The sequence below is a fragment of the Equus asinus genome, chromosome X (genome assembly GCF_041296235.1).
Source record: "Equus asinus isolate D_3611 breed Donkey chromosome X, EquAss-T2T_v2, whole genome shotgun sequence".
NCBI lineage: Eukaryota > Metazoa > Chordata > Mammalia > Perissodactyla > Equidae > Equus > Equus asinus.
In genome coordinates, this window is record NC_091820.1 from 114,755,929 (window position 1) to 114,782,567 (window position 26,639).

General features: G+C 39.8%; 1 protein-coding gene across 2 annotated transcripts in view; it reads right to left on the minus strand.

The window, feature by feature from the left end:
• The window catches only part of TENM1 (teneurin transmembrane protein 1), a 748,343-nt gene that overhangs the window by 101,165 nt on the left and 620,539 nt on the right, over positions 1–26,639 (minus strand). For both annotated transcript variants that reach the window (XM_070502852.1, XM_070502851.1), the window contains 3 exons: positions 19,690–19,833; positions 12,238–12,487; positions 3,852–3,872 (listed from right to left, as the gene is read on the minus strand). In XM_070502852.1, the coding sequence (XP_070358953.1) occupies positions 3,852–3,872; positions 12,238–12,487; positions 19,690–19,833 (415 nt within the window). The remainder of the gene's footprint in view (positions 1–3,851; positions 3,873–12,237; positions 12,488–19,689; positions 19,834–26,639) is intronic.

The following is a 26,639-nucleotide window of genomic DNA, read 5'->3' on the forward strand; positions in this document are numbered from 1 at the left end:
TTTGTATCCCCCAATAAACCATGAGAGCTTGGAAGAGTACACCTTTGTTTTATCTCTAACATGTCACTGCCCAGCACTCTGCTTCGCACACAGTTGTCTAAGCTAGAAACCAGAAGGTATTCTTTCCTCCTCCTTCTTTCTATCGTTTCATATAGCCAGAATGCAGCATGGTTTTTTTTTTATTTCTACCTCCTAAACCCTTCTCCAATCTGCCAACTTCTCTTTATTTCCTGTCATGAGTCTAAGGCTCCATCATCTCTCACTTGAACTCTTTCCTTGGTACCATTTCTGTATTGTGTATTTGTTCAATAATTCATTAAAAAGTATTTACTAAGTGCAAACAATGTACCTAGGAACTGTGCTGTGGTCTGGAAGCCTACTTGTGTGCATGATAACGCCCCCTTCTTCGTGACACTCACAGTCTAGTGGGGGAGTGAGATCAGTAAGCAGGCTACGACTGTCATAAATACAGGTGCTACAATGGGAGAAGTAGAGAGGGAGAGAAATGAGCAGAGAGGAGGGACACGTGACCTCGCAGTATTTGTCACATTGTATTAGCACTACTTTTAAAAATTATTAACTGAAATCCATACTTTATTCAGATGTCCTTAGTTTTTACCTAATGTCATTTTCCTGTTCTGGGATTCCACCTAGGATACCAAATTATATTTAGTCCTCATATCTCCTTAGGCTCCTCTGGGCTGTGACAGTTTCTCAGACTTTCCTTATTTTTTATGACCTTAACAGTTTTAAGGAGTACTGGTCAGGCATTGGTCTATTGGAATGTGCCTGATTTTTTCTCATAGTTAGACAGGGGTTATAGTTTTTGGAAGGAAGACCACAGGTGTAAAGTGCCATTCCCATCAAATCGAATCAAGGGTTTATATCACGTCACTTATCACTGTTGATGTTGATCTTGATCTTCCGGCTGAAGTAGTGTTTGTCAGGTTTCTCCACTGTAAAATTACTCTTTCTCTCCCTCTTTTCATATTGTACTCTTTGGAAGGAAGCCACTTTACAAAGGTAAGACTTAAGGAGTAGGGAGTTATACTCTACCGTTTTGAGGGTGGAGTATCTACATAAATTATTCGGAATTCTTCTGCATGAGAGCTTTATCTCTTCTCCCTTTATTTATGAATTCAACCATTTATTTATATCCTTACAGACTCATGGATTTTTGTTTTATACTTTGCATTAAAATCCAATGCTACTTTGTTTTATTGCTCAAGCTGTTCCAGCTTTAGCCATTGGGAGCTCTTTCTGTAGGCTTGTGTGCCCTTTTGACACACCCTTATCGATGTCGAGTGTTTTCTCTTTTTTTGAGCACTTCCTTACTTTCTAGAACTACAAGATGCTCCAGGCTTATCTTGTATAATCCCTGCTCCAGTACTAGAATGAGTCATTTCTCCAAGGAGCCCTGGTTCCTTTTATTGGAGAATGGTATTAGAAACCAAGATCTGACTGCTGGGCATAAGCACTATTTTTTTCACATCTCCCTCTCTCTAACTATTCTGAACTCTTTGCAGGCAGGAATCATATTCATCTGTCTATCCTCACTGCCAAGAGAGTGTCTGATAGGGTCAATATGCAGTAAGTGCTGAACGAAACTGAACCGTAGGACATGAAACTGACTAAGACATGGAAGAGTTCAGGCCCTGGCTACCTAGCCAAGCAAAATGGAGGGGAGAGGGTCATCAGAATAATTAAGATACTCTTACGAACTGGCATGTTCTTGATTGTATTTGTAATTATATTTGCCCTCTATGCATATTTTTGTATGATAATGACAGTAAAGAGAGACAAATACTGATTTGAGATCCAGTATATAGTTTTAATGGGAAAAAAATCAGATCCAATTGGAATTCTTGATTTTTTTCTACTTACCTTCATCAAATAAGAGAATCCGGTAGATTCCAGGGACATCTTCAACCCTGGAACCACCATGACAGCTGCTGTAAATAAACTGTAAAGGGCCCCAACAGATTCCAGAATTGATTTGGCAGTCATATCAGGCAAGGCATCTCTGTAGCAAAGACTGCTTAAATAGGGGTTTGAGTAAAAGTTTTTACACACTTAGTTGAATTTTTGCCTGCAGAATAAAATTTCTCCAGTGCCCCTAGATCTTTCTAGAATAAAGAAGGGGTCACAACCCTTCCCTAAAACAACCTTCAATACATTGGTCGCCAGTTTGTGGAAGTTTCAACTGAGCCAGATTAATCATGTTGTGTTTAGGTAAAGTCCATAGGTTATTTTTCTAAGAGAAACGTTATTCGCACAAAAGCACTTTGGAATGCATTGCATTCATTTATTATTGAATACCCCCAATGTGACTGTGAGGGAAGTTAGAATTATCATTCTCCACAAATCTCAGCTGGGGGAACCCAGACACATAGAGGGCTAACCCAGGGTCACTAACAAGCTTGTGCCTGGACTAAGATTAGATTAGATCACATGTGATGGTGTGTGCAGAATATCTTCAGAATACTCTTGCTCTGAAAGTGGCAAACTGCCCCCAGCTTTCTTGCTTTCTTCTAACTGAGCAACATATCCTATGTTGCTCAGCTAGGCTGTTCTCAAACTTTGTGCACTGGCCTTTAGAAAACGGAATAGCCCAACACACCAAATTCAAATCTGATTAATATAATTTTCTTGGCAGCCAACAGTGAGGAAGTTCTCCTATATTGATACGCAATTTCTTGCCATCTCATGCCATTTCCCAAGCGCACTTCAGTTCTTTTGACATGGGTTTCTTTCTACTTTCTGAAAACATGCCATACCTGAGAAAGAAAAACCACTGGACTGCATTCCAATTTGTTCTAACCCCTCGTGTCTAAATGCATATTGCAATTTGAGATATGTGAAAATTTCTTTTATAACTTCAGTGTTAGACTTATTGTCACCTTCTGGTTAGCTTTACATTTGAGCAATGCCCTTCAACTTAGCAAAGATGACTTCATTCATGCTAGTTAAAATCACATAGATTGTTAAATGGGCAATTAATGCTTATAATCATTCCTGTGCAACACTTTACCAGTAAGCAATTTGACAACCAACTTAATTTGTTTAAGGAATCAGTTATGCCAAAGTAGCACGGCTGATCTTGTGCACTGGCATTTAGGAAGTGGCATCCCCAAATGAAATCCAAATTAAAAATCCTATCAGAGCCATTTGGATGACAATTGGCATTCGGAAGTGAACAAATTCAATTTTCTTCTTTGCAATTTCAGGTAATTTAGGGCAATTTTGACAAGCGTAATGTATAAACAAATTGAATAGAAATACTCATTATGATTAATTTCAGAGCTATGTGCCATTGTTGGTAAATGGTCAGTTTAAAGTTTTCCTGTTAGTTCTTTTTGGTGGGAGGAAATAGAAACCAAGAGGTCGCATAAAAGGAAAAAGAAAAATCTTACTCAAGAAGGTCATTGTGGTCACTGTCTCTTAATACACTGGTCAACTCTACTTCTGGACCTAGGAAGATTGCTGTATTCCTTCTCTATCTACCTGCAACTTGAAAACATCGAATCTATTTGAACTTACAGACTCCTTTCTGATATTACCTAAGGAAAACATGATGACACTTAAGGCCTTGCTTTCCCATGAAGTACTGGACTGCCAGCTTTCACTTATCCTGTTTTCTTTTTGATATAGTCTGATCCTTCAGCAAATTCCAACTTAGTGGAGCTCTCTTTCTTTGGAAGACACTTACCTGAGTCATAACTTCCAAATTCACTTTCACAATATTCCTTTAACCTTATTTAGGAAGTAAAATTTCCCTTTTAGCACATTATTAGGAGGTGACCTCTTAGGCAAGAAGGAGCATTAGGCAGCTGCCTAGGTGATTTGCTTACCTATGTCTGGTATCTCTGTTTCTAGGGTGCACAAGGTATCCACGAGTGGCAGGTAAAAGCAAATAAAGAGTCATCAGTATCATTCAACAAGCCAAATCGAACCAGACACACCCATTCCTAACTCAGCTTGTGGCTCTTAGAGAGACTCTGCAGGGATGGTTCAGTCAGATGTGCAAGCCAAAATGGACCCAATCCCTCTTGGCTTCTCCTTCCAAGATGGCGTCAAGGCGATTAAATATCTTGCTAGGTGGGTGGGCAAAGCTCTAAGGCAGTTTTATCAAAAAGTTCTCTCTGGACTGTCTTCATCAGAACCACTAGGGTTCTCACCACACGTGCAGCTTCCCAGCACTTTCCCTAGTTGTACTGAATCAGAATCTTGAGGTGGCAGTGGGGCTGGGGAATTTTATTTTTTAACAAATTCAGCTGGTGATTCTGATACAAAATAAGGTTTAAGGGCTAGAGTTTGAAGAAGTAGCCACTGCAAAGTGTCTGACCATTCTAGATACTGTTTTGAAAGGCACCTTATCAAAAATGCAAAATCACTATTTTTTTTTTGCAGGGGGGGTGGTGAGGAAGATTGGCCCTGAGCTAACATCTGTGCCAATCTTCCTCTGTTTTGTATGTGGAATGCTGCCACAGCATGGCTTGATGAGCGGTGTGTAGGTCTGCACCTAGGATCTGAACCTGTGAACCCTGGGGCTCTGAACTGGAGTGCGTGAATTGGACCACTACGCCACCAGGCTGGCCCCTAAATCAGTGTTTTATTTTCGTCTTGTGTGCAACAGACATCCCAAACATAACCCTGAGCCGCTCACATAATCTCAGAGGTAAGACAGGGATGTTAGCACATTACTTAGCAATGTTAAAAAAACCCTAACAAATTGAAAGTAGAAAGGTTTTCCCGTAGACCGTGACAGAACGTCCCTGGCATCAAAATAGCTTCAGTCAAACATCACGTACATCAGCCAGTATGGCCTTGTGTCTTCCAGCTATTCACTCTCCAAGGGAGCAGCTGGGGTAGGCAAACAGAACTGTCAGGTCAGGAGAAGTAGAACACTTCGGGGGCCCCTGATCTGTCAACCTTGGCAAAGGGTATTGCCTAGGGTGTTTCACTCTGGGACCTGATATGAGGCTTCTCACACGGAGTGCAGTCTGCATACAGGCCTGACTTTGGGTCAAATCTTCCCAGAACGAAAAGGCTAGAATCATCTGTAAAATATAGTCATTTTAATTTTAAAATCCTTTTAAACCTGGCCCTTATGTCATTTTGAAAAACATGAAGATAACAAATCTTTTTATCTAAACTAGAAAATGTTCTCATTTTTGGAAACGTCAGGCAAGAAGAAAGGATACAAAATGATTTCATTTGAAGCTATCTTCTACTACTGATTCAATCCTTTTAACAGAGAATCTTTCTGGGATTTTACTAGTTGGCCCACAGGTCAGAATCCACTGTCTTTTCTGTTTTTTCGGCCCTCCACAAAAGGGTGGGCATCTTGTGGGTTGACACAAAAGGTCAAAAGGGAAGGACGGGGAACTCTGATGAGAAACCTGGCCTCGGGCATTTGAACTTGTTTCTTTATCTCTGGACACTTGCTGGTTTTTGTGGCCTCTAAATTACAGGGTGAGTGTGCTTGAGACTGGCTGTAATCACTGTTACATGGTTGATCCTCCTGAAGGAAATTTAATTGTGAAAGTACTAGAAGGACCTCATTAAACATGGTTTCATCTATAACAGAATCTCATGGTGCAGAACGATTTGTGTGGCTACAAAGGGTTTTGAAATTCTTAGGTGATGGTAAGGAGTGGAGAGGGGGATGATTTGACTTTCTTGCAGCTGCTTCTGATCCTGCCAATAATGTCACTGTGAATTGGGAAAGATGTCCCATATTATGCAGAGCAGCTTCTCTCATTAACATCTCAGAGGGAGGAAGCGAAAATGACGGAATTTATTTCCAGTGTGTGACCTTGTTCTGTCTCAGAATTACTTTTCGTTAAGGATTTAGGATTGAGCCACCACCAAAGTCGGTCTGCTGTCTAGCTAGCGTCTGACTACACGCTGAGGGGCCAGTGTGTGAGCTCTTCACAAGTGCCCGGGCGCGTCAGTGGGCATCACCACCTGGCAACTGGCTGACTTGAAGCTTGTCGTGAGTTAGGAGGAGAAAGGAGTGGAATTGCAAATCTTTTCGGAGCAAGAAATGTTCCTTTAAGTTGATCTTTGATTTTTTTCAGGATCTAAATGATGAAAAGGGCCATCTATTCTTCTTTTTTAATTAAAAAAAATTATTGATATATAATTCATATACTATAAAATTAACCCTCCTAAAACGTACAATTCAGCAGTTTCCAGTACATTCATAGAGTTGTGCAACCATCATCATCACCCAGTTCCAAAACATTTTCATCATCTCACGAAGAAACCCTGTATGCATTAGCAGTCAATCCCTAGTCCTCCCCTCCTCAGCCCCAGGCAACCACTAATCCGCTTTCTGTCTCTATGGATTTGCCTATTCTAGATAGTTCATATAAATGCAATCGTATAATACGTATCCTTTTGTGTCTGGCTTCTTTCACTTAGCATAATGTTCAACTCATTCTTTTTATATTGTTGTGGGGTGGGGGATGGAGAAAGAGGGGATATGCCAACTTTGGAGTTACTACCTAGTGACCTGGCATCATTAGAGTTTGCCTGGACTGCTCTGTGGTGGCTGAAACACTTTCGTTGTTCTTCATTTTGTTCTTAGCTTCTTTCCTTATACTCAGCCAGCAATATTTGATGTCGGAAGAACAGACTTTCCTCCCTGCTCATCTTTCCATGGTATTCTTCCTTTGAAGACCAGTTCCCACTCTTGCTGTTAACTGACTTCTTAGAGTTTCCAACTCCAGCAACCCTCATCTAAGGCTGTCCTCCCCCATGCTCTGGTTCTGTCCTTTGCCCTTATCACCACTTACCAGTCTTGTGTTTTAGAGCCCTGGTTTCAGCTAGTAGTTCCTTTGAAAATCAATCTGATAAACAAAGCCATGCCCAGGGACTAATGGATGATTTTAGCTCGCTCGATGGGTCATTATAACAGAGGTTCTTATGTTAGGGACTCATAGAGATGCAATGTCTCAACTTGAAGAAACACATTTTGTAGAGTGAAACTTTTGGGCACTGTAGAAGGCCAGTGAAGACGTTTTTGGGTGAGGTGGAGGGAGCCTTTTGAGTGCCACTGCTAATACATGAGGCAAACTGGGGAGATAACCACCTATTTCATCTACATATAGTGTTTGTCTATCGGTAGCTCCAGCACTGCTGATAAGAGCATGGTTCTTGTCATTTCTCAGATATTTTCAGAGCTCTCAAAGTTCGAGTTCCATTTGTTCCTTCAGCAGAGTGCTGTACATGTCCCACTGCCCCTCAGCATGCTAGCTGCCCCTGCATGGGTGCTATTCCGGATCTACCCAATCCTCAGTCTATGACAGGAGTCGAGTCCTGAGAACAATGGAGGGAATATTAACCAGTCACTGCAAAAGAAACAGTAAAATCTCAAGAGAAATTTTCATGTCACATTGACATTTGCTGAGTCCAAATTACTCAAGGTACCAAGAAGCATTTGCCAGGTTCTTATTTTTTTCTTTCTTTCATTTTTAAGGGAAGGACAAAATAAATATCTGGAGAATAACAGCATCTTGAACAATAACAGCATGAGGTTTTTATAAAGAATAAATCATTTCCAGTCATGTTTAATAGGTTTTCCAATAGAATTGCAAAATTAGAAGATGAGAAGAGAGCAAGAGGATATTCATATTTGAATTCTTGCAAAGCACTTCATATGGTGTCTCCTATTTTTACTTATATAGTTATCCCAGTTAGTTTTAGAAAATTGAGAAGTGGCCCTAAGGCCATAATCAAAGGAAAAGAAATAAAGTCATAACTAGTGAAACATAGTTGAAGGACTTGGGGGATGTTTAGACTGAAAAAGAGAATGCTCAGGAAACTATGATATGTGTCTTCACACTTGTGAGAGTTTGCCAGGTAAAAGAAGGAAGAGGCTTCTGTGCTGCTTCAGATGCTAACATTTGCCTCTACCAAGTGGATGTTTCACGAAGGCAGATTTTGGTTTAATATAAGGAAGAATTTCTTTTTTCTTTTGAGGAAGATTAGCTCTGAGCTAACATCTGCTGCCAATCCTCCTCTTTTTTGCTGAGGAAGACTCGCCCTGAGCTAACATCCGTGCCCATCTTCCTCTACTTTATATGTGGGATGCCTACCACGGCATGGCTTGTCAAGCGGTGCCATGTCTGCACCCGGGATCTGAACCAGCGAACCCCGGGTCACCGAAGCAGAATGTGTGAACTTAACCGCTGCACCACTGGGCCGGCCCCAGGAAGAATTTTCTAACAAGCACTCCAAAGACGTAATGGGTTGTCTTAGAGGTATTTAAATTTCCTGTTATTGAAAGGGATCAAACAAAGTAAAGATAGCCAACTGTCAGAGACATGGTGGGTACCATGTTGTACCAGACACCTCCAGGAACTCTTCTAATGCTAAGCTCACAAATCTGTGACGTCACTTTTGTGTTACTGAAATGTGTGTGTATAAAATTAACCCCCAGGGATTACCAAGACCTAAACCGTGTCACATAGAAATGAATCTATCTCTAAAAAATCTTCAGAGAATGTATTTTTGAGACTCCCTTAAAGGTTTAATTGCATGATCTTATAAGCTTCCTTTCTTTATTATCTTACCTCAATCTCCCACTGGAAGGAAGCACCAAAATGTGTATGTGCAGATGAAATGTGTAGGAAACAGGCAAAGGGGTACTATTTACTTAAATAACAAGAAATAACATTGTTGCTCTTGGCATATTGCTAATAATAATGACATACTTAACTTTTTCTTACTCTCCCCATTCAGCCAATAGGGAACCAACTAGAGATAATAAATGATTGACAACCAATGAAAATGAAATTATTTTTGAGGTCAGATGAGACAGTTTGGATCAGTAGAGCTGAGGTAGAAAAAATCTATAGTTGTCCAATATTCGAAATGTCAAGGGGCATCTGGAATTGCTCAATGTGGCCCAATAGGGAATAAGAAGATGGAAGAGAAGGAAATCTAGAAGGGTATCCAGAAGTAGCAAGCTATATGCTCTCCCAAAATGCCATCAAACTTTGGGCTCAGAACTACACATCTGTGGATCCTAAAATGACAAACTGTATAAGACATGTAAGAAGATGCTCAAATAGTAACTTGAGGTCAGTTTTATAGATAGAGAAGCAGAGAACAGAGTAGTTAGGTTATAAAAAGAATAACCTTATAGAGAGTGAAGATCTAGAATGTTCTCTATCCCTTTCTGTAATAACCTATTGATAATATTGCTCTTCCATTCACAGTTTTAAATGCAACCAATAACATAATGACTATATTAGTCTGTGTTTCCAAGGAAACAGATGACTCAACCAAACAAAATGACTAATATGCACGGGAGGGGGACAATTAAGTGAACTTATTTTAACCAAAAAACTGGTACAAAATGAAGTTTCTATCTACATACTGCAGAATTCAACAAACATTATGGTTCTTAAGATAGCAAAGCCTTATTATATCAACTTATTTCTCCACAGGAAGTTTAAATCTGGAAAATTTATAAAGCAAATATAAAAATTCACCAATTATATGTGCAAGATGCAATGTATACAGCATAGGCTACTGATCAGGATAGATACTTTAAAAAGAAAAGTGAATCTAATCCAGTAAGAACCGTATTAATTTCTGAGTAAAAATGACAAATAATGTTTGCTGACATAAACTGGTTTGATGGTTTTGACTATAGTCAAATAGAAAGTTACCTGTCAAATAAGTCAAAATAATCCTGTATATTCAGTCGGCTTATTTCTCTGATGGCCAATCACAAGAGTGTTGGAGTAAAGAAGGGAGAACTGTTTTTTTCTCCTTGAACCTAAGGCAGGGAATCTTAACCATGAGTCGATAAAAGGAATTCATCCACAGGAGTAGGTTGCTGTGGGGCGGGGGCATGAAGAGTACAATTTTGTGTGAATGTGTTTTTTCCTGGGGAGAGGGCCCAAAGCCTTCAAGAGATTCTCAAAGGGGTCTGAGAATTAAAAAAATGTTAAGAACTACTCTAAAGGATGTCAACTCAGAAAAGCCAGCTAGGCAAACTCAGGCTAAGCAAGAGAGCCTGGGTGTGTGATCTCATGGTGGTGTGTGCACGCCTATGTATTAGAAGAGTTACGAGAATGAGGGAAAACAGCACTGTGGAGTAAGAACGAACAGAGGGAATGGACACTACTTCATACTGTCGGAAGCTAATTTTTCTTTATACTGAGAAAATCACTTTGCAATTACGGTCCAAGTCACTCTATTTTATTCTTCGAATGACTTTGTGTAGAAGGTCATAAGGTACTTTGGACTAAAATGCAAATTTGTGAACTGTTAAGGATCCTCGACCAAGGGAGAATCTCATCGATGAATGACAATTGCTCCAACTTAGGTAAATTTGCATTTAAATTACAAAGGAAAGGACTTAGCTGGGTTTTCTTTATAGTAACATGATTATTGTTATTATTTTATAGATAATTCTAAGACTTTTCCTTTAAGGAGTTAGCTATATAGGGGCTAGCTATATAGGCTTTCTAGGGTTAGCTATAAAGGCTCAGGAAGACAAGGTCTATGTTTCCTTCATGGCCAATATCTACATGACTGGAAACATTCTGACAGTGAATGAATTGTTAAGTGCTCCATCTATGTTTGGCATCGTGTAGATAAAGCATCCCTAGGGTTTTGAAAACAATGTATAATGTTGTATAAATCATTTCCAAATCCAGGCATACAACCATCTTGGCCTTCCTCCTTGACTTTCCAGTAAGTAGGTACCCAAAGAGACATACGGATGGAAACAAGTCCCTGTGAGGTGTGACCTCCTGAGGTACATGAACACTTGGTTAGGGCAGGGGTGCTACGAATTAGCACCTCTCTAGACTCTCTAGATGTGCTTTATTTTTATAAAATCTTTACAGTCTATTTTTTTTTTGTTAGCCAAGGGATTTAGTAGCTTTCTTCTCTATGACAGCTTTTGAAATTATAATTAAGAAATGTATTAAAACTGGAGTGAACTAATGTGAGAAAAGGATGGGGGCTTGGGACCAGAAGATTTCCCCAGCCAGGTGCGAAGGACTAATTCAGAGAAAAGAGAGGTAGATTCCAAAGCAAGCACGAGAATCTGAAAAATTTGGAGGAATGTCCTTATGTAACCAAATTTCCATGCTTGTGTGAACAAAGCATTAAATGAAAATGACCCATGACTTTTCATATGTTTTGACTGGCCTTTGTACTCTGTACATACACGTTGCTCCATCAGTGTCTCTGCTCTCCTAGTCACTATTTTTGGTCACTACTTTTCAAGTCAATGAGGTTATCCTTGAGGTCAAAACAATTGTTTTATGGAATAGTTTATAGGATGGCATCAAAATCTTCTGGGACATAGAGAAACTTTCAGCCTAATGTTCCAAAGGCACGTGTCAGTGATAAAACTGTCATAACCAATTAGAAGGAAGGTTCTACCAATTTACTCAAGGGAGAGAAAGCAGGTCTGTCTATCCCTACTGGGACGGGAGTGGATGTTTTCCTTCTCTGGGACTCCAGAGGGCATATGTTTGTGTCTTATAACCTCAGAAAGGGAGAAATAAAGCTGATTAAGCCACGGTCTATTTAGTTGTAATCTTGGAACTTCAGAACATGGAATACTAAAAGGCATGAATTCCTTTCAAAAAGTGTCAAAATACTTTGTACTGTCAAGAAAATTCCTACAACAGAGTGAGAAAGTCTAAAGATGAATGTTTTAATCATTTATTCCCCAATGAGATAGAGCTTTTCAGGGTAAAAAACTAGTTCTTCCTCCCTTATCATGTCACACAAACACAGACTTCCATTTTCTTTTTTATGAAGTGACCACTTCAAAAGATTGAACCTAGAGAACTTAGAAAGTTTAGCCTCTTGGATCTGGCAACACCTCTACCTGCTAGAATGGAATAGATATTTTTGTTCAATCTTCATAGTGGCCAGCAGGGGCTGAGTGACTTACCTGAGCACTTGGAAGTATTGAGATCCATGTCAATGACGGCAATGTACACAGGGAGGGCCACACATACAGGGATGTCAATGCTTCCTGGTTCTCCAAAGCAATGCTTAAAGGTTCCTTCAAGTAGGAGCAGTGGGCATGTTGACCTATGTCCTTTGTCCCTATTCCTGCATCTTAGCTCAGTGCTACTATACGGGCAACTTCATTTTCTGCTCCTTCTGGCAACGCCTGCCTTGTCTCTTCATGTTATCTCATTCTTGCCTTTATCCGCTAAGCAAACATAGAGATTAGAGGAGACTTACCTTAATTCCAAAATACTAACGGAGTTTCCCGAGGGAAATATTCGCCTTACAAAATTGAAGTCGCCAACATACACACTACCATCAGGGCCAGAAGCTAAGGCAACAGGAGCAAAGAGTTTGTTGTTGTGAGCTGGGCCATTGCAGTTGGTACAGGCTACACTCCGTTGGTGTCCATTACCCATTATGGTTGATATGACTGGGGGCTGCTGGGAAATGAACATATTTTCTCCATTCCCTTTATGTATGATTCCTGGAGCCAGGGGAAAAAAAAAAGAAAGAGAGAGAGAAAGAAAAAAAATAAAACAATTACCACACAATATTCTCAGTGACATTTTAATTTCCCTCTCATTGTTCAAAGCAAGAAGGCGCTTTGGCCTGGCATAAAAGAACTTAAGAGTGAAGCAGACAGCCCTTGGTTTTGTTTAACTGCACAGCCACGACAAACAGCAAAATAATGCTTTGGCTTAGTTTGTCCATCTGTTAAATGGGGAAATACACCCAGTCCCTTTAATGCTGATTCTGAATGCCTCAATAAAGCATTTGATGACTAACGTTTGTCTCCTGTTCACTTTGGGCTCTGTGAATCATCTGTAGCTAAGTTTTCATCTCTGGCTGACTTTCTCCTGATGCCTGGCATATACCTCTCTGACTTCAAATTACTCTCACTATGCAACTGGTTCCTGAAAAGGGAATATCAGTCAATTTTAATTTTAACCTTAGCAAAACACAGTCAAGAAGGTAATCTACTTCTGTGAAAAGAAAAGAAATCATACTGCTAGAATGCACTTCAAAGATATAAGAAAAAGACTTGAATTTTCCACTCTTTTGGACCATATCTCACTATCATCAGTGCAGGAAATAGAGATACTGACTTATGAAAATGCTGGAAAATACTGTGCAATCATTTTCTTTGGGCAATCTCATCCATTCTCACAACTTTAACTCTCACCTCTATATGCTGAAACTTTCTCTCGTCCAGAGTTCTCACCCAACAAGTCGTTTCCTACTAGATCTCTTTAATTGGATGCCCCACTCCAAGTACCTCAAACTCATCGAGTTTAAAACTGATCTCATTATTTTTCTGCACCCCCACCAAACCCTGCTCTTCCTCCTCTTTTCCCTACCCATCTTATGCATGGTATCATCATGCTTGTATTTACCCACGTTGAAAATGGTGGGCATCATCATAGCTCTTCTTTTCCTCATTCTCTAAACCTAATTAATTACTAAACTCCCATTGATCATATCTCCTAAAATATGTTGAACCAGTTTCATTGTCTCCATTCTTACTACTACTGTTTTAGTTTAGTTTTTCTTAACTTCTTGGTCTCCTGGTCTCTAGGCGTACCTATTATCTCCAAACCACCGTCCACACTCCTGCCATAGAGATTATTCAATGTGTGACTTAAAACCTTTCAATAGCTCCATATTCCCTATGGGATAAGGGACACATTCCTTATTATTAAGGCATACAAAGTCCTTCATGATTTGATCCTTGCCTACTCTTTCAGTCTCCCCTCTCATTTGCCTCTATAGCAAACTATTTACAATTACTTTCACATACTTCCATTCCTCTCTGCTTTTGTACATGCTATTCCCTCTATCCTGAATGCCTCCTCATCTTGGCTGCTTGGGCAACTCTTACCCATCCTTCAAAGCTCAGCTCACTCCTTCCCCTATGCTCTGTGCAGGCAGATTAGTTACTCCCTCCTCTGCGCTCCCAGTTTGTTTTCCATAGCTCTATTAATACACTTATTCCATTGTATGATACAGTTTTCATTACTTCTCTATCTTTCCCATTAGAACATGAGCTCCATGAAGGCAGACCCTCTGTCTTACTCCTTTCTGCATTTTAGTGCCAACCTCTGTGGCCAAGTCATTCTAAGCGCTCAGTAAGTGTTGGAAATAGGCTTTGAGCCTCTTGTAATTTCCTTGTCCAAATCCCAATGATTTCGCAAACCTGCTGAGCCTGGGCAGAAAATCCGAGAAACAAGTACTGCTGCGCTAAATAGCTCAAGTCTACCCAGAATGAGCCAGGGCAAGTAAAACAACCATGTTGGGAGGAGGCCTGCCAATGTGTCAGACTGAAGTAACTGACAACAATGAATGACTGCAGTTATGCTGCACGGTCTTATTTTCTTCTCCCATGACCCCTGCTATCTATCTCCTCAGACTGCCTGTTACTCTCCCTTAACATTTCCTGAAATGTCTTCCTCAGTTTTCTTCCAACTCTTGGTCACACAGTACTACAATAGAAGCTATTGGTCACTCTGAAATAGGAACATTGCTGGCAAAAATAATTAAGAGGGTAAAACATGCACAACACTATGGCACCAAACATGTACTTGGAAGGGACCTTCCGGGAAAGAGAAATCCTGTACATCATATAGCCTTTGTATTTCAAATCTAAGTAGTTTTACTTTCCCTCCCGAGGTGATTTCGGGCTGTTTTTTCAACATATGATCTGCTGGAGTAGCTATGAGTTATCAACAAAAATCTTTTATTGCAGAACTATGATCTTGAGGATCACTACTTTCTTATTAACTTTATTAATAACTCTTTCAGGCAGCAAAAAAAATTTCTTAAGACTTAGAATAGTTAATTAAGTAAGATTAATAGGACTGAATTTCATTTCCCAAAAAACACTTAATTGCAGTGTGATCAATATTGCAATTTAAATGAATTGGGAGGAAGTGAATGAGAACTGGAATGACAGTTGAACAAGATCATTGAAAAGAAATCTCCTGATGATCACTAGCTGAATATCCTACCAATGAGACTATGATATGTTCTCTAATAAATGAGGAAACATACTGTTTAGCATGTCAGTATTTCCGCAATGCACTATAGGGTACATCATTCAAAAATATTTCCAATTATTGGCTTGGAAATACCAGATTTGCTATTAACATCTATTTTCACAGGTAGATCTCCATTTTTTTATATCAATATAACGGTATAGTTAACAATTACCTTCAAAATGACATGTTATTACCAGGCTCCTGGCAATTTAAAAACTAAAGATGGCTATTCTAAACCATTCTTCTAAGCCTGCAACTCTAAAACTCCCCTTTTCTATTAGAAAGCCCAGCACTCCATCAAAGAAGAAGAATGATTAAAGGAAATAAAACATAAGGCAATGTACTTTCTGATTACATCTCAACAATTGATGTCTTGCTTTCATGCAAGGTACTAAAGTGCCTGTGTACTGAAATTACCATTCCTGTTTAAAGCTGAAGCAATCAAAACAAAAATGGGCAAGCCCCTTTTGTATTGCCCGGGAAAAATAGATCATTTTGAAGGGTGTTTTTGTTATTTCAAGAATCTGTTTAACCTTCCATTACATACAACCAGGGCATACCATCTAGCAACAATGATTTAACACCAATTCTTCTGCAAAAGGTTGCTTTGAAAATATTTTGTTTATGCTCCTGGAAATCTTGATCAATTACTGCTGCCTCCCTTCCAGTTTATTCTGCCACACATGCTCATTTTGAAAACAGAATCAAATGATCCTAGGACAACACACATTATTTATATGAAGGCCAACTTCCTGTTAAGGATTGGGTGTCTTGTTTACAGTCAACAAAGAAACCTGCCTGGATGGGGCCTACTGCACATTTTCTCCCCTGAGTTTTACTTTTCTCTGCCAAAAAGCCAAGTCTGTTGTGTAATAAGTTAAGCATACTTTTAAACACACTACTCATAGCCTCCTGCTACTTTGCTCAGAACTCCTTTTGAAGCTTATAAATAAGTTTGAAATAAAAATTTCCCTTGGAAGCCAGTGGGTGGTGCTTTATGCTGATTTCAAAGAAGAAACCATTTTTCAGACTTATGAACAACAAGGGACACAATACATATTTCTCTTAGGACTTGACTGAGAGGATATAAACACAAACTGGGAGCTATGCCAGTGTGATCAGTGGAAATTTACTTCCCCTCCCAGTAAAACTGTTTGTCGACAAACTACTGGCCTATCTTGGAGGCTAAGTTAAGGAAAATTCTTTGTCCATTTCAGACAGATGACAATGCCCAATTAGTACTCTGGATTGTTCTTTCTAATTATTTTTAACACTCAAATGGCAGGAAACACTAGGGAATATGTTTGATATAAAGGTATACTGTGACAAATAGCTTAGCTCTGTAATAGATGACTCATGTACACATTTTAAATTTTTCATAATTTTAAGGAACTGATTTGTCTTAAAAGGAATGACTATGCATTCTCTGTAATCACTAAGAAGATGTATTTTGAAGGAATATTGAAAAACACAAGTTCCTGGTGTTTTTTGTCTCAGTGAAAGTAAGAACCATCTATATATTGATATATGTCTGATGGCATAATATTTGGAAACAATTCTCCACAACCAATGGTTAGTTGTCAGTTAAATATAATTGCTTCAACTGGAATGATAAATGGTCTGAAAACACTGCCTACTAGAAACTACCCACTGCATAATGATTTTGGAGCCAAAGAAAAACTGAAGAATTGAATGGCAGCAGACATCCAATCTAATTACAGTGTTTTTCCAACTAGTGAGAGAAAATTGGGGGAAGATAGATTCTTGTTTCTAATCTGCTGTCTCAGATCAAAAAAGCAGGGTGCCTAAAAAGTTAGGCTTTTTCCAGAAAGAAGTGGAGTGGGGGAATTTGGAAAGATGTCACTCTTGCCTTAATCAGTCAGAAGACTATCTGACCTGAGGGGGAAAGAGCCTTGCTTTCTAGATTGGTCTTCCCAATGCTGCTCCTTCACACTTATCGTTCCTGCTTCTCAAATTGCCTTTATGGGTGGGATTTAGACTTCAAAAACATCATAAGGCGGGGGGGGGGGGGGTTCATGTCCAAGGTCAGGCTGAAAGGCACTGGCACAACTGGCTTCAGATCTCTTTCCTGGAAAGTGTGACCAGCTCTTGGTTAAAAATACAATGTGCCTACAAATGAGATGATAAAATGAACAAATGTTCCTTTTTAAAAACCATCCAAAGTAACGTTTCTTCTCAGAATAAAATTCTCAGAAAGAGACAGAAAGCAGAGTTAGTGGGACTGGGGTGAGCACAAGGGATCTTTCTGGGGTGATAAAAATATTCTAAAACTGTGTTATGGTGATGGCTGTACAAATCTAAAATTGTACACTTAAAATGGGTGAATTTTATGGTGTCTAAATTATACTTCAATAAAGCTGTTAAAAAGATTCTCAGAAATAACTTGTTACCCATTACCTAAAAACTACTGGTGAATTAGGGGTGGGGAGAACACATTTGTGGAAATCAGGGGGACCCCCCCAAGGACAACTTTCTGAATGGCTCCTCTCTGTTCTGATTTGTTCGCCTGTGTGAAGCAAATGGTAAGAGGATACAGGACTGGGAGCACACAGCTGGGGGCTGACTCAATTGAGGTCATTTCCCACTTTGTATTTAATGTCAATGACAGGCATTTGAAAGAGACAATCCATACAAGCCAATAAAAGTGAGTGGAAAAGAAACGGCTGCTTAAAATGTCAAACTCTTTCAAATCAAAACAAAAACTCTAATAATTTAATAAGTGGGATCTGCCCTTTCGTTTTTGTATTTTTAAAACTGTGATTCTCCTTTTGACAACAACAAAAAAGTTGACATTTTATATCTGTGGCTGAATCTTTGCTCTTAAAAAAATAAACAATCTGAAATGGAATTTAGAGTCTTCCTTGAAAGGGGAGAAGGAGGTATAATGGGGGCACACACCAATGGACTCCTTTACCGTGAGGGTCCCACAGTGTGACTATGGTAGGTGGTCTCATTCTATGATTGAAGCAAACCTGGTTAGCTTTGCCAATCAAAATTTCCCAGCCCGCGCGGCTGGTTGGCTTGGTTGATTCAGCTGTGGTGCAAACAAAGTAAGATCGTAGGTGTGATTATAAAATTGATCTCTGAGCCTTGGTCAGTTCATGGCCTGACAAGGTAACCTGACCTTAGCCAGCTGTTTCACAAAGGTAAGAAGGACACAAGGATGGCTGGATGGAAGAGTGTAGCTGCCTCTATATGTTCACAGCCCCAGTCCTGGGGAAATAACCCAAAGTACACGTCCTACTAAAGATTGCCCAGAATCTGCATCTTTAGGTGAAAAGGAATATGATGAAATCTACTGTGAAAACTTGCCAGTAGATGTTCAAATGAAAGCTGGATGGAAACACCAATGATTGGTTTCCCAAGTGTTTTCCCAGTTGGATGAAGCATTTATAACCCAGGTAGCAAAATCAGTTTATCTTAGAGATGCATGGGCTCAAGAGCTACCTGTGGCCCCTTCTCCTGATTTATTTAACATTTAAATTGCAAACCAGGAGAAAATGTCATCAGGAAAAGTGATCCAAAGAAGGTAAAGATTGAAGATGAGAGTGTCCTGGTTCTCACCACGTTTTCCTCTTTTCCTAAATCCAGGACTTATGGGACTTGAAACTAAGTGAAGTCCGGGACTGCATTCTTTCTCCAGATTTTCACTTCTTCCCATCTTCCTCCTACCTCTTCTCCTCTTTTACCATTACTATCCTTTTACTCTATTCCTAGCTTCTTCTTGGCTATACTGCCATTTATGTGGACAAACAGCCGTGGTGCAGAGAAAGAGCACATGGCTCTACCACTTAGTAACTGTGCAAATTGGGGAAAGTCACGTGACCATTGAAGCCTCAGATTACTGACCCTTTCAATGGGGTTAATGCCTCACTGCAGGGTTGTTGTGTTTAAAATGGGACAGAGTTCACTAAAGCCCTTTGAAAACTGCATCACATTGAAGATTCATTAATTCTAAGGCACACATTTTAACATCTCTGAAATAAGTATATATCCTGCAATCAATGCATGTCATAGTTTAATTGGCAGCATTTTCCATAAAATAATGGAGTACTTATAATTTATGGTGTCTTAGATTATATGATATATGGCAATTATTTTTCCACTTTTTAAAAGTTGGTTACAATGTCAGAGAAACTGGTTAATCACTTAGGATAGAGCAATAATGAAGATGATTCTTTTTTTTCCTTGCGTTTTCTCCCCAAATCCCCCCAGTACATAGTTGTATATTTTAGTTGTGGGTCCTTTTAGTTGTGGCATGTGTGACACTGCCTCAATGTGGCCTGATGAGTGGTGTCATGTCCACACCCAGGATCTGAACTGTGAAACCCTGGGCCGCTGAAGCAGAGCGTGCAAACTTAACCACTCGGCCCTGGGGCTGGCTCCGAAGATGATTCTTAAAAACCCAGTTTTATATAACTTTGTGATCAAGTGGTCTCAGTATACCAGCACTAATTCAAAATCAGATTATCATATTCGAAAAGAAATATACTAATGTGGTCATCTCGAGGTGGTGGACTTACAGGTAATTTTATCCTTGTACTTTTCTAAATTTTCTGCAATGAATATGTATTACATATGTATACAGCATTAGAAAACAGTATTAATAAATATTCAAAAAGCTGCTTACCACTTTGAGGATTCAAAATATGATGCTTATTCAACGACCAACCTCCTAGGTTAGAAGCATCCATCTCAAAACCTTGTAAGATGACTGTCCTTTTCTCCCAGAGAATAAAGTCAGGGCACATTTCATATTCATACCCCACAGATACTGCAAACAAGGAGTTAATAACACATTAGAAAATTTTAAAATACTTCCTTCCTTTTTACACTGGTTGATAATTCTGTGAATATTGCACTTGCTACTGAATTCTGATTTGGGTTGAAATTTGACTACAAATACCTTTCACCTAGCACAGTACAGCGTAGCAGTTAGCATAGCATTGGACGTCTAAAGGCGAGCAGTCAGTGCACATTGGATAAATATATGAATGAGTGGGTGAATGAGTGCTGTCATTAGGTAGGTACCATATGCTTATGGACATTAAACTTTAGTGTGGGCTTTTGGGTTGGAGGCTGTGTTGTAAAGCTGAAGGAGTAAGTCCTCTGAAGGCTTAAGCTCTGGTGATGTAACTTCTTTCTTTACCTTCGTTGGAGAAGTGCAGGGAGGGCTGCTTTCTTATCTCTCTCGAGTGCAAAATGCACTTAGGAAGCTGACTTTGGAGTACTGGGTCACTCATACGACAACTGACTACACATGAGAGTAATAAAAATCGATTTGCCCAATTTATATTTTCTCTTGTGCTAACTGGCCTTTAGTTTGCCGAGAAGCCTGAGTTTGCTTAGAGTACTGCATGCTCTGCAAGAGTAAATTCCACCTTATGCACATTATACTTTGGTTTCTGCATATAGTTAACCAATGGGACATCACCCAACATTTGGCTTCAACTCTTATGAAGCACAGATGTTGTGCATTAAACTCAGAACCCTGGTATGCCACTAAAATGGGAAGTGTGGAATGTGGTGGCTTGGGTGCCTCTGCTCTACTGAAATATGTATAGCTCAAGTATACCAAGTCCCAGCCGTTTTCTCAGTTGGTAAACCTGCTTACCTGTTGGAACCCCTGATTCCTGATTCTTGAATTAAAATGCTTTCTGTCCTCATAATGTCCTAAGCCTGAGAGCACTGGCTCATTACGCTGCATACCCTGAAGCTGCTTTCTCCATTTCTGGCAGCTTAAAACATCCCTAGCTGGTTGTCTGCCATTGCTTTCGAGTACCTGCCTCTACCTGACTCTTTAGATGCCCCTGGAGAACTCATTCCTTCTTTTGTCATTTGGTTGTGAAAACTGGAATGAATATGTTTGTTTAAACAATGCCAGCACAATAAGATGAAAAATTAAAGCAAATTAGTTTTGGTTTTTGGCATTAGGTGAAGAGAAAAGATGGTAATTTTAGTCGAATTGATTTATGTGCGCATATGAACGTGTGTGTGTGAGCACAAGCACAGATAAGCCAAAAAGTCCTTATGATTATGAATATACAACTCTAAGTTTGTGGATCACCTTGGCCAATTTTCAATCACAGGCTGGCTTCTCTTTGTCCCCCACTCCACCAAAGCTTTAATAAGGATCAGGGCTATCTTCAGGGTGTGTGACCTGTGCAGTTGCACAGGCGCCCATGCTTAGAAGGGCCCCACACTTAGTTTAATGCTCTCTACTGTCACCGTCTTGAAATCCTTAATAATTTTTTAACAATAGGCTCTGTATTTTCATTTGACACTGGGCCCTGCAAATCGTGTAGTTGGTCCTGATGGGGATGCCTTTCTACCCTGCCATCAGCTGGTGAAAACTCATAGAATGCAAACTCATTTTAGTATTAGCTCTAACCAAGCATTATTAGCAAGGGAGATCAATGAGGCAGTGGGAAAGACTAATCATAAAACGGAAATAATTTCTAAATGGAAATTAGCTTCACATCATCTGTGTCAATGCTGTTCTCTATTAAGGTGGATGGAAACACAGAATTTCAGGGATGAAAGGGATCTCAAAGGTAATCTAGTTCAGGTTACACTAGTGGCAGAAATCATTGCTGTCAACAACTCCTTGATATCTTATCATAGCCCCGGTACTTGCTAAAACAACTCCGGTATGGTGGAAAGATTTGCTTTTAGACTTCGAGTCAGAAAAGACTTCAACTCTTGGATTTGCCATTAAAACTAGCTGTTGGGCAAATTATTCTCCATCTCTGAAAGTTATCTCCTCATTGGCAACAAAGTGGTGCGGAGGTGGGGTGGAGGGTGGACTGGCATTGGTGGTTCTTAGACCCTTTCAGGTCAGGGAACCTTTTATTTTGAATCTGATGAAAGTTATGGATCTTCTTCCTAGAAAAATGCATAGACACACAAAATTTTGTATATAATTCCAGAGGGTTCACTGACCTTCTGAAGTCCAAATACAGATCTCAGATCAAAGACCTCCATACTAGATAATTCTTATAATTCCCCTTTAGTGCTAACACCCTATGATTCTACAGTATGCATGTGATTAGTTCAAGTTGGGGATCGAACCCAAAAGCCAAGGAGAGCATTATATCTCCTGTTGGAATAATCAGGTGATGAGAAAGCATACTGAGGGCCATGTTGGTATGTGGGATAACACAGTTCCTGCTTCTCTCGCCAACAGTTAAAAGTCTTGATTAATAAATAATCACAATGATGATGATTACAAGTTCCCTTAAAGCCATCATCTCCTTCCGTGCCATTGCCAGGATCTGCCTTGTGTACCTGGTAAGTCTGATGAGCTCCCCCAGAATCCCTGCTCCAGAAAGTGATTGTGCAGTTTTGCAAATAAGTAGTGTGCCCTGGTGACCTCCGATGGTGGTTTGGAGCCTGATTTTTCCCTCTCAGTAACAGTTAAAGATCCTCCCAACTCTGTAGCAGGAAACGCTTATCTAAAGTATCAATTAAAGTGTTCTCAGTGCAATGGTAATGAGACATACTCTTTTCACCTCCTCATATCTGCTCTCTGAATTGCTCTCTAGTCCACAACAAAAAAGTGCGTTGGCTGCAAACCCTGCAATTATATTACTTTTTTCCCCTAACCATAGCAAATAGCAACAAGGCAGGCACTTAATAAGTTCCCTCTAATTTTTATTAGATTTACTAACTCCTGAGAAAACTCTATGAGCTAATAAAGTTATAATTTATACTTAAGACTTGTCCAAAATTCCAACTGACTTTAATGAGAATGGCTGTGTGTCAGGGTATTTTTGTATGTGGCTCCTTGCTCAGAGTAACAAGGCAAGGATTCTTTCTGACAGCAGCCCACTTTAACATAATCCTGGAACTTGCAATGGGCTTATGAGAAGGCAGACGTTTCACCCCACGGAGTTGAGCTGCTCTCCAAATGCACAGGGAACTGGCAAATACAGTAGCAACCAATGCTAGACCTCCTCTCATGGAGGTAGACTGTAATGCACTAAACACCTACTCTTTTTTATATAGTTAAATATGGGGAAAAAGGGGCTACTCAGTGGCTGGCACTGAAAATGCTGAGCCCTGACATTATACTCTGCGTGGTGCCGTGACAGCTGAGTCTCAGCTAAAAAAGCGGAGTGGACCACTGCCATTTCCCAGGTGACCTGTTGCCTATCACATCTGATCATCAGCATAGCATAGGCCATGAATTCAGCCTCTGGCACTCTGGAGTGGCGACTAGGAAGAATCGTGTAAGAGGAAGGAAAAAATAATTATTCAGCAACATTTTAAAGGAGCTGTAGAAGATAGACTAGTCTGGTAGTGAGTTGAGATAGGTGAGGAAGGGGGGGTCCTGACTATACTGCCCAGGCGCTGGTCTAGTGGTCCCATGCTGGTGTGTATATATTGGGAAGGCAGTTGAGAAGAGAGCAATTAATATGGCAGAATACTTTCTCTGGACCACTTGACTGCCTCCCTTGTGACACCCTTAATTCTGTCTGGATTTCTGTCTTCCTGTATTCTCTCCCTCACCTCCACAGAGAGATATTAATGGGATGTTCCTTAACCAAGAGCCATTGGTTGTCAAGATAGGTTTGTTACTTTTGCAGAGAACTCTGTCCTCTGGTCACAGGATTGCACCTCTGATTTCACTGTTAGTCATCTTGCACATATTACACTGTCTTATAAAGAAGACTTTATCATTCCGGCTTATAAAGAAAGACTACAGCTTGCTCCCCCAAAGGCATATGACATTGGAAAAAATAACTGAATGCTCATTCTACTTATCAGAGGAGCAGCATTTGTATGATGTGGGGACTACAAGAAGGCTGAGGGCCACAGTGCCCCTGATGCCCAATTAAGTGACTATGACATTCCTCCATAAGGGCTGGGATAGCAGATTGAAGTGAAGCTGATGTGCAAAATATAACAAGATTAAGCACATGATTTTCAACAGTTTCAGGTTAAGGCTTCAGAATTCATAATGGATGCATTTATGAAGGCAATATATAATTAAAAGTAGTCTGATATTCAGTGTGAGAAATTTACATGTTAGCTTCATGAACTCAAGGAACATCTAAAAATAATTTCATGACATTTAAAAGGTAACTAACAACAGAATCAAAACCTTCTTATTGAAAAAGAATCACTAAATAGAACTCTAAATATTTCTCACTCTTTTAAAATGGTAGATTAATGCAAAACAACAAGAACAAAAGACAGGAGACCTAAGGAACCAAATGAAGGCCATGGCAGCAAGAGACCAAGGCTATATAGATAAAATGCTATCTATTGGGAAGAGGCACCTGTTCCCAGAACTTCTTCTACCTTTTCCTATTTTCTAGTGATTTATCATATGATAGGATGACTCCAGAGGCTTCTCAATTTGACACATTGCCCAGTGGCCTGAAATGCTTTGTTTATGTATCTATTTTCCTGGCTTACTAAGAGTGTCAGAATCAGGTGATGAATTTTTATCAAGTGTCTTTCAGCACTTATGGAGATATTCACATAGTTTCCTCTTTTAATCTAGTAGGGTGGTGAATTACTGCAATAGGTTTCCTAATGCTGAACCATCTCAGTGTTCCTAAAACAAATTCTATTTGGTTATAATGTTATGATCTTTTAAATGAATCACTGGACTTGATTTGGTAATATTTTAGGTAGGATCTGTCCTCTACCAGTTTACAAAAATAAGGTTTAAACATGACAGTGCTAAAAGTGAGGCAGCTGGATGAAGAGAAAGTACAGGTAGGAAAAGTAAAAAGCATCTAGGAGTGAGGTAGCCACACAATGCTTTTGCCAAGAGGTCTTGTACACCGAAACCTAGTATTAGGAGATTTTTTTCTGGCTGCTTTGTCTGAGCATAGCTGCAGAAAAGCAAACCTGGAATCTGGATGACCTATGTGCCACTTAAGGCAGGGTTATTTACTGGCTCACACCCACATTTGTGAGGGCCTTTGGGTGCTTGGGTACTACCCTCCTCTCCCTGGGCAGGTCAACCTTAGCCCCTGTCCTTATTCATTTGTTCGTTCAGTCATTCAACAAATATGCCATATTTAATGGGGACCTGCCATTGTCAGGTGCTGGGGATGTGAGGATGAACAAGATAGAACAAGATAGCACCCCTCTGCCCAGTGGAGCTCACCTTCAAGTCAGAGAACCAAATACAAAACAAATAACACACACACACACACACACACACAAATTGTAATAAATGTTATGATGGAAAAATGTGGAGTTATTACGAGAGATTGTAACAAGGGAATTTAAGTTGGAATGGGGAGGCAAGGAAAAGCCTCTTGATGCAGAAGGGGTTTATCTCCTGAAGTCTAGGGAAGAGCAGTCTGGGCAGAGACAGCAGCATCTGTGTAGGGTTTTGAGGCTTGGTGTCTCGGGGGATTTAAAGAAGGTCAGGATGGCTAGAGAGTCAGTTTCTCTCTAGTGAATCAAAAACTAATGCAGAACAACCCCTTCCCCTTCTCCCCGATCCAGTACAAAACAAAACAAGACTAATATCCTCTAGCAGTATTTAGGCATTTTTCTTTGGGGAGATTTTAGAAAATAGATTCACCTTGAAAATGGACTTGTTATCCTTTGAAACAATGTGATGAGTAAAAGGGATGCAATATTGTAATGGAAAGAAAGGTGCTGCTGTTTAATGACTCAGCAAACCTTCCCTGGGCTGCTCTGTGTGGCAGGCAAGTGACCTGCTAAGCGGTGCGGATACAGCAGATATTACCCAGGCCAGGATAATCTGTCATGTGAGAGAGGCCATACTCTGAAGGGTTACCTACCTTCTGGAACTTTTATCCATAGCCTCCTTAAAATTATATCACCTTACATTTGCATAACACGTAAAAGTTAAATACAATTTTGTGTATATTATCTAATTTGAAGACTCACAAAAACTCACGAGGAAGATATATATACTCCCATTTGATAGATAAGATGATAGACGCAGAGAGGTGCAGTGACTAGTCCAAGGTCATCTGGCTAGTAAATGGCAGAAGCAGAGCTCAAACCCAGTGATTTTTTAGCAAAGTGCTTTTTTCCACTATGCTAGATCACAACTCTTCAGGGAAAAATTCAAAATTCAGAAGTGCTAAATAAATAACCTTTTATTTGCCCTGAATTTAAGAGATAAGGATTGGAAGCTAGAGATAGTCTTGAAGTAGAAGGATCGTGTATCTCGGTTGGCCAAAAACAGTATCCAGTTATGTTATTATTAACAGCATTCCCTTTTACTCTCATGAGTATCTTGGTTTGAATGATAAATTGTATGGTCACCCAATCTTGAAGAGATATCTCCATAATGCTCTGAGATGGATTGGTAGAGGAGACTGGGAGGCAAGAACAGTCCTAAATGCTGATTTAGAAAATAAGTCGTATGGTTTGGTAAATCATTTAATGCTTCTGTCTCTTGACTATATCATCTTACCAAAGACTGTCAAATTCTTATGCCTGAAAGTCATTTAATTGTGACCCATGGGGAGATAGATACACGTACACACACATATAATTGAAACAGAGTTTTCCAAAACAATACTCTCTTAATAGCTTTACATTCTGAAAATTTGTATTCTATTCTATTAGGTTCAC